Raw genomic sequence first — 8,245 nt, 5'->3', positions numbered from 1 at the left:
TGCAAGCGACTGCAAGCGACTGCATGGAGACGGGCGAGAACGAGAGAAGGTTCGATGGGCATGCAATCAGGGGCACCGGAATCGCGACGGTGACACACGGTAGAGTCACGGGAGCAGCCGCTGCATCACGTGCATCACGTGCATTGCGTGAGCAGCGCCAGAAATGGCGCACAGCCACGTGCCGCTGGGCATGTTGCACAGAGGCACTGCCGCTTTTGGCGACCGCAGTCGCCTGAGCCTGCACAGCGACCTCTCCGAGACCGACATGACCGAGGAGATATGAATGGAAGAGGACGACGAGTCGACGGATGAGCTGTTGGATGTCGCTGCTGGATGTCGCTGTTGAATGGCGCTGTTGAATGTCGCTGTTGTTCTCTTGCCTGGGCTCGGTCTCGCTCCCCGATCTCGCTGCTTGCAACATCTCTCTCGCCGCCATCTCGCCCCCGCCTCGCCCCCGTCTCGCTCGCCCAGCCACTCTCGCCCCAGCAACCAGGTTTTTGCCTTCCCTGACCTTCCTCGTCTGTTTTCTGCCCCCCATCTTCTTCCCTCATTGCTCACATCCGTCTCCCATCCTCATCGTCCCTCGCCATGGCTACTGAATTCAAGGACGTCGACATTGCCGTCATCGGCGGCTCCGGCCTCTACTCTCTCGAGGGCCTCACCGTCCTTGGCGAAGTCAACCCCCTCACTCCCTGGGGCCATCCTTCTGACAAGATCGTGGTCTGCCAGACTCCCCACAACACCAAGATCGCCTTCCTGGCTCGCCACGGCCGTGGCCACTACGTCAACCCCTCCGAGGTCCCCACTCGTGCCAACATCGCTGCTCTCAAGCACATTGGTGCCAAGGTCATTCTGGCCTTCTCCGCTGTCGGCTCCCTCCAGGAAGAGATTGCCCCCCGCCACTTTGTCATCCCCTCGCAGCTGATCGATCGCACCCGCGGCATTCGCCCCTCGACCTACTTTGAGGATGGTGTCACCGCCCACGTCGGATTTGCCGATCCCTTCGATGCCGAGCTGGCCGATCTGATCTACGATGCCTCGCTCTCGATCGAGGGCGTGACCTTCCACAAGGACAAGACCCTGGTGTGCATGGAGGGTCCTGCCTTCTCCACCCGAGCCGAGTCCAACCTGTACCGCTCCTGGGGCTGTGACATCATCAACATGTCGGCCATCCCCGAGGCCAAGCTGGCCCGCGAGGCCGAGATCGTCTACCAGATGATCTGCATGTCCACCGACTACGATTGCTGGAAGACCCACGAAGAGGCCGTCAGCGTCGAGGCCGTCATTGCCAACCTTGGTGCCAACGCCGACACCGCCCGCAAGCTTCTGCTCAACCTCCTCCCCACCCTCGAGGACAAGGTTGCCAAGGGCGAGCTCAAGTCCATCGCCACCCTGCAAGGAAGCAACCGCTTTGCCTGCATCACGGCCAAGGAGAAGCGTAACCCCGAGACCGTCAAGAAGCTCGACTACATCCTGCCCGGCTACTTCTAATTGCCTATGATCCACAGGCGACATCATTTGGCCCGCTACGCGCCCTTGCCCGATGGTGCACATCAAATCGTGACTTGACCCGGTCACAACTCCCCATTGAACGTAGTTTTATTTCATTTCTTCTTTTCTCGAAGCCAGGCATCATGCGATGCATACAACGTTTCCAAAATGAAATGGGACACCCCCGTTTTTAACCAGGACAGTGCTTTTTTCTGGAACCTGAATACACCCACCCACTCATCGCATTCATGGCCAAACGCAGCACCCTCGATTTCCGCATCGCTGCACTGCGATGCTACTCGCTGCCCCGCAGCTTGCGCAAGGTCGCCACCATCTTCAGTGTGTCCAAAAGCACCATCCATCGCTGGCACTCCGAGGCCAGTGTGCAGGTCGATTGTGGAGATTATTTCTTCCCCAAGGACAGGACCAGCCATCGTCGCTATTTTCTCGCCAGATGGCTCCCAAGCGAAACACACACCCCGACCCCGACCCAGGATCACCCAGTGACTCTCCTGTGGCCAAGAAGCCCGCCATTAAATCATGTCGTGCCTGTGGATTGACCAACCACGTCAGACCCTTCATCAAGAAGTGCACAGCCAGAGTCGACAGCAGCCCTGCCTCTGGCTCTGCCTCGGTCGCTGAAATGGTCAGCCAAGCACCCCCTCCAGACAATCCCAGTGAGGACACTGCCTTCCCAGCCCTCGTGGTCGAGATTCCTGCACTGTGCAAGCTGCCATACGCTGTGGGATCGAGACATCAATGCCTCAAGGAATATGATCTCGGTATGCCAGTCGATCATCGCCACAGGAGATCGACCGAGTGTATTCAAGACTGTGCTTCCCAAACCAACCAAAACAAAGAGATTGCCAACGAAGACAGGAGTGCAATGCCATGGCCTGCCCGCTGGGCCTACAAGTCAGTCAGCGGGCTTCAGACATCTGAAACCAGGAAGGAACTGTCCCGTTTCTTTCTGGGCCGACTGTAACAGATGGGATTGCATGTCCTGGGTTCGATAAGACAACCACTTCCGCACCGTTTCGGCGTCGTGGCCATACGACGACAAAATGCAACGGGTTGGCCTGTGGCTTGAAACCATCTGCCGAGCGTGCAGATACTTTTGGATCGCTCAGAAGCAGGCCAGTGCGCATTCCCGTACTTTTTGCATGCCAACCAAGTGGTTGGGTACGGTAGAGCTTCTCAGTCCTGACGAACCCGGATCTCGGTGGGATCGATGGGGCACAATTTCAGTTTCCTTGGGTGTTGCTGGTCAAAGTGGATATGTCTGCAATGTGTCTACGAGCGACCCTGGTCGTGACACTTTCGCCGCGGGAAGGAGCAAGGTTTGAGCAGGTCCGGCGGTGCATGGTCAGGCCAAATCGCATGCTTTTCGCGTCGGTTCGAAGCACTGGGCCGGCAGTGTCCACGCAGGTTTCTTTTTTCGCTTGGCTCGGCGCGCACAAGGCGAGCGGCGCGGTCGCGATCTCGGCCAATTGGCAGGGTGGGGCGGAAAGCCACAGCAGGCTTGTCCTGGACAGCCACACCCCGTTCTTTGACCCACAAAGACGCTCCCCTCGCCCTTTCCCCTCGTCATTTTTGTCTCGTTTCGTCCTTTCGGCTCCCTCCTCGCTCTCCTGCCCTCATCTGGCTTTGGCATCAACACCTTCGTCGCCCTCACCCCGCCTCTCCGCCATGCTCAGGGCCATCTCCTGTTGTTTTGGAGGGTCTTCAGACCCGGTCGACGGCCGAGATGTCTCCCAGCAGACCCCTATCTACCTCTACCAGCAGACCCACCCACCAGCAGCCCAACAGAGCCTGCCTCCTGTCTCCGAGCAGACCCAGGATGTCGTCGCCCAATCTGCTGACACTCAAACCCAAACCCAGACCCCTGTTTCCCAGCAGCCAAAGTTCCCTCCTCCGCTCGATCCGTTTGGCCCTTGGCTCCATCCCGTCGAGTGTCTCATCAACGGCGCCCGCGACGAACCTGATACTCTCCTGATCAACACTTACGAGAGCGGTGCCTCGGAGCGACTCAGCTATCTCCAGGTGTGGAAGCAAGCCTATTCGGTCGCCCAGGCCCTCAAGGCTCTCCCTGGCTGGAACGATGACGGCCACGAGGCCATCGGCACCTTCTGTGAGGCCGAATCCAGCTGGGCGATTGGCTCGCTCGCTGTGTGGATGCTGGGCAAGTGAGTATTCGCTATTGGTGCGGTGTGATAAATGCTGTTGTGATGTGAGCTATGAACATCAATTCAAGCAATGGACATGTTCACCCTTGCTCCGTGCCATGTCAAGGGTCGAGTCTCACCTGTCCTTTGAACTCCATCCAGGAAAACACTCAACTTTGCCCTCAACCTGCCTCCTGCAGCCCGCAGGGCCCTGTGCGAGAGGTTTGTGCTGGTTGCTATCGTGAGGATGAGCAGGCTGGTTCCTGCATCCTGGATTGAGCCAGCTTCTCTTCTGGGCTGGTCGACTGAGATCCTGACACTCACATCACCACCAACCGACAGACATGCAATCAAGTACATTCTCTACCACCACACCAAGCCCGGCCGCACCGAAGGCGTGACTCTGATCGATGCCGCCACCTTCCCGGTGTTGGACGACATTCCATCCCCGTCTCTCGAAGTCTGTGAGCCTCTCGATGAGTTTGTTGCCTATTTAGGAACATCTGGAACAACTGGTATGTGAGTGGAGTATGAGAGTGCCTGGGATTGCTGACAGAGTAAGCCCCAGCCACAAAGGTCGAGCATGGGAAGTTGAGCTCTAGCGGTTGCGACAGTAGATGACAGACATTGAAGCAACGGTTAGAAACCTATTTGACCTCTGTCTCAATCCTCAATACCGTTTCCTAATCACTCAAACAGGCATTCCGAAGACGTAAGTGACCCATGGCATTGCATCCATACTCCTCACTCGGATCGAATGAAGGATCTCACACTCAGCGGATTCTTTTGATTCTTCAGATACAAATTCCCTCATACTGGCGTAATCACTAGTCGAGGTTCTCTGGGACTCGAGTATATAAGTACCGGGCTGTGCCAGGTAAGACACACGGTTCTGAGCGACAGAGTTGAGCCATCCATGGATTGAGAACTAACACGGAATGGCAATCAGGCACCTTCGTTTGGTGCAACTCTGGGCTGGATGCTTTGCGCCCTGAGCCTCAAAGGATCCTTTTGGTTTCCCGAGCCCACACCCAACACTGTCGACAAAGCCAAGAGTATCATCAAAATGCTCGATGATGGTTTGTGGTATCTCTTTATGGTAAGCTGTAAGCGCCATTGACATTCTCCTTCATTCGGGTACTGACTAATTGTTTTTCTTTGATACCATCCTCTCAGCCACCCTCGTTCATGAAGATGATCATCGACGTTGCTCAGAGTCAGAATCCGAATGTCAAGTGGAATACAGTGAGAAAGATCGGCATGGGCTCGGAGCTCGTTCCAGCGAGCGTGGTCGCACAAGTCAAGAAGGCATTCCCCAAGGCTGATATCATATCCACATATGTATCCAGCGAGGTAAGTGTATGCATATCGTATTATCACCGCGTCATGGTACTGAATCAATCAATTATTCTTGTTCTAGTCTGGCCTTATCGGTGCAATTACGATTTTCCGTCTTCCAGCCACCAGCCAAATCGTTCCAGACAAGTTGGTCTACAGGTTAATTAAGCCCGGTGTTCGCTGTCTCCTTTTTGACGAGGAGGGCAACATTGTCGACCAAAAAGTCTCCAAGAGCGGTGTGCTCGTCTTTGCCGTCGACAAGGACCATCCCATCAAGAACCACCCCAACTTTGTCAACGCCGATCCAAACAACAAACTCGCACCCTTCGGCTTCCTCGAGGATGGCTCACCTCGAATCTGCACTATGGACTGGGTCGAGATGGTCTACGAGAACCAGTTCACTGTGGTTGGAAGGTGAGTCAATGGCTGGGTGTTGCATCTCATTGATGGTGAGTGCACATCTGGCACCCTGGGGACACATCCAACTCCTGTATCGAGAGTACTCACGCCATCCACTCCCTCACTCCACACCATCACTCCAGATTCGACCAGAAGATCAAGGTCAACGGCGTCTATGTCGACCTCAACGCCCTCGAGGAGTTGGTTCTCGAGCACATGCCTGATACCATCACAGACTGCACCTTTGTCCAGACCTCCGAGAAGGAGATCGTGATGCTCTACGTTCGTCGGAGCGGATCCAACACCGATATTGTTCCAAGCGAGATGATTCGTATCGTCGAGGACTTTTTTACCCTCAAGAACGTCGCCAAGTTCCCGATCCACAACGTCTTCCAACTGCACCAGTTCCCCCTCAACGACTCGGGCAAGCGTGATCTCAAGAAGCTCAGGCGTTTCGCCGAGCATGCCAAGTACTTCGGCAGGGCAGTCGAGTATCCTCCTCTGAAACTCGCCAACACTCCCCTGTCCCGCACTGCCGCCAAGATCTCCACACTTGGCAGCCAGATCATCGACAACCCCGCCCTCGACGGCCGCAACTACTACATCGGCGGTGTTGGCTTTGACTCGCTGAGTGTCAGCCGCCTGGCCCTCGCCATCAAGGATGAGCTGGATGTCGAGATATCACCGATGATATTGCTGTCGAACGGAATGACGCCGCTCGATGTCGCCCAGCTGGTTGTCGACATCCTCGACGACAGACCGATGATTCCCCCGACTGTTGATCTGGCTGCCGAGGCCGCCAAGCTCGACGATGCGAGTGTGACGGCCGAGGGTCTTCCTCCGTTTGTCTATCCCAAGGACCCTCGCGGCATCGTCCTGACCGGTGCCACTGGGTTCCTTGGTGCCTTCCTGGTCTTTGAGCTGGCCCACAAGTTCCCTCGGGCCAAGATCTACTGCCTGGTCCGAGCCAAGGACGATCAGGAGGCTGTCGAGCGCATCATCAGCACGGCTCAGAAGCTGGTCCTCGATCCGAGCCAGAGAGCCTTCCTTGACCACAACCTCAAATCTCGACTCGTTGGACTGTGCGGCAACCTGTCGCAGGACAAGTGGGGACTCTCGGACGAGCGATGGAAGGAGATCAGCGAGGAGACCGACATGATTGTCCACAACGGCGCCGAGGTCCACTGGCTGTTTGACTATGACAGACTCAAGGGACCCAATGTCCTCGGCACTGCGACGGCCCTGAAACTGGCCACAACCCACCACCTGAAGCCGCTGCACTACATCTCGACCATCGGCACGATCCCGATGGCCAAGAAGGCAGACAAGCCGCTCGAGGAGAAGATCTACTCGGCCTGGAACATCTCTGGCGGGTATGGCCAGACCAAGTGGGTCTCTGAGCAGCTGGCCAACAAGGCAAGATCGAGGGGAGTGCCGGTGACCATCATCCGCCCAGCCGTCATTGCTGGCGACAGCCAGTACGGAGGTGAGTCGAGTGTGATGTGGTGATGTGATGTGGTGCAGATGTCTCAATCGCTCATATGAACTGGCCATGAATCGATGGTCTCGATTGTCAAGTGGCACTCATCCACCAACTGACACCAACTGACTTTCACACCCTCCATCGCTCCAGTGTCCAACTCTGACGACTACATCTGGCGATATGTCAAGGGATGCATCCAGCTCGGCCTTGCTCCTTCATATGCCACTCCCGTCACCCTGACCATGGATCCCGTCGACCATGTTGCCAAGGTGGTTGCCGAGATTGCCGGCTCTGAGGAGTCCCTGTCCAAGTTTGTGTTCCACATCAGCGACTCGGAGCACAGGTGAGGACTGTGTGATGTGCGATATGGTGTGCGATGTGGTATGGATGGTGGATTCCGACTCTGATTACTCACTCACTCACTCACTCACCACAGTGTCCTCACTGAGACCAAGCTGTTCGAGATTGTCAATTCCTTTGGCTGGCCCGTCCTCTTTGAAACTCGTGAGAAGTTCAAGTACGTCATTTCCACCAACCCCTTGTACAACCAAAATGCCCTGTCCCCGCTCATGCACATGATGATGGACATGTCCATCAAGATCGACAACGCCAACACCCGCTCGATCTACCCAACGCCCTGTCCCTCGACTGTGCTAATCGCCAAGAAGTGTCTCAGCTACTTGAACCATGCTCACTTCCTTCCCAACCCCATCACGCCATCGAGCGAGTTGAAGGACGACGAGTATCCCGAAGTCAGCATCTTCACCCGCACCGGCCGCAACTGATCAGCGGACGGTGATTCAGCAATAGATTGATCAGGTTGTTTCTTCCCTCTTCCTTTCTGCTTGAGTCTCTTCTTTCCTTTCCTTTCTTTTCATCTATAAACGACGGATCACTCGATTGATCCGATCCCTTCGCTTCCAACATCCCGCAGCTTGTGGATGTTCATTCCTTTGTGATCATGGACGTCCTTGGTCTTTGGTCGAGTCATGTTTGGTCGAGCCATGTTGGGACTTCTGATGTGAACACGGTTGATTTTTCTTTGCGACCCGCTGTGGCAGGCTCTGAGCCATCTCGACAGACAAGGACCCAGTCTCAACCAGTGTTTCATATCCCGATTCCACTCTCCCGGCTCCATCGACACAAAGGAGGCTGTGTCTGCTGAGACTATCGGGAGCAGGAGTGCGTCCTCATCAACATCGATGACTTCGGAGCTGCCCTCCTGGGATCTAAATGAGTGACTGATTACCGGAATGGTGTATTTTACGGTTCGTTTGTCCAGGTTGAAGCACCCAGACGCGGAACACTGGCACTGGTTTGATACAAAGCTCTGTACAGATATGAGTCGTCGTTGCATTACTTGCATTCG

The 8,245-nt window shown here is 55.7% G+C and overlaps 2 protein-coding genes across 2 annotated transcripts; both read left to right on the top strand.

Moving 5' to 3' along the window:
• Window positions 1–535: 535 nt before the first annotated feature.
• BJ171DRAFT_507991 (nucleoside phosphorylase domain-containing protein) lies at window positions 536–1,735 on the top strand. The gene has a single exon (XM_053111269.1). The coding sequence runs from the start codon at window positions 589–591 to the stop codon at window positions 1,489–1,491; it is 903 nt and encodes a 300-aa protein (XP_052965874.1). The 5' UTR covers window positions 536–588; the 3' UTR covers window positions 1,492–1,735.
• Window positions 1,736–3,048: 1,313 nt separating this feature from the next.
• BJ171DRAFT_133105 (male sterility protein-domain-containing protein) lies at window positions 3,049–7,715 on the top strand. Its single transcript, XM_053105642.1, has 11 exons — window positions 3,049–3,677; window positions 3,819–3,878; window positions 3,999–4,171; window positions 4,356–4,368; window positions 4,455–4,533; window positions 4,606–4,755; window positions 4,833–5,009; window positions 5,077–5,408; window positions 5,537–6,879; window positions 7,027–7,219; window positions 7,313–7,715. Exons 1-11 carry the CDS (start codon window positions 3,181–3,183, stop codon window positions 7,659–7,661), a joined length of 3,366 nt encoding a protein of 1,121 aa, XP_052965873.1. The 5' UTR covers window positions 3,049–3,180; the 3' UTR covers window positions 7,662–7,715.
• The last annotated feature ends 530 nt before the right edge of the window (window positions 7,716–8,245 follow it).

This window comes from Polychytrium aggregatum (assembly GCF_025602895.1).
Source record: "Polychytrium aggregatum strain JEL109 chromosome Unknown BJ171scaffold_22, whole genome shotgun sequence".
Classification (NCBI taxonomy): Eukaryota; Fungi; Chytridiomycota; class Chytridiomycetes; order Polychytriales; genus Polychytrium; species Polychytrium aggregatum.
This window is presented reverse-complemented; position numbering and strand designations above follow the sequence as displayed.

What these genes read in the sequence shown, in the direction of transcription:
- BJ171DRAFT_133105 (XM_053105642.1), top strand. Translation starts at nt 3,181, where the DNA reads ATGCTCAGGGCCATCTCCTGTTGTTTTGGAGGGTCTTCAGACCCGGTC. An exon ending in TAAGTACCGGGCTGTGCCAG is followed by an intron (nt 4,534 to 4,605) that starts GTAAGACACACG and finishes AATGGCAATCAG; the next exon opens with GCACCTTCGTTTGGTGCAAC. An exon ending in CAGTTCACTGTGGTTGGAAG is followed by an intron (nt 5,409 to 5,536) that starts GTGAGTCAATGG and finishes CCATCACTCCAG; the next exon opens with ATTCGACCAGAAGATCAAGG.
- BJ171DRAFT_507991 (XM_053111269.1), top strand. Translation starts at nt 589, where the DNA reads ATGGCTACTGAATTCAAGGACGTCGACATTGCCGTCATCGGCGGCTCC.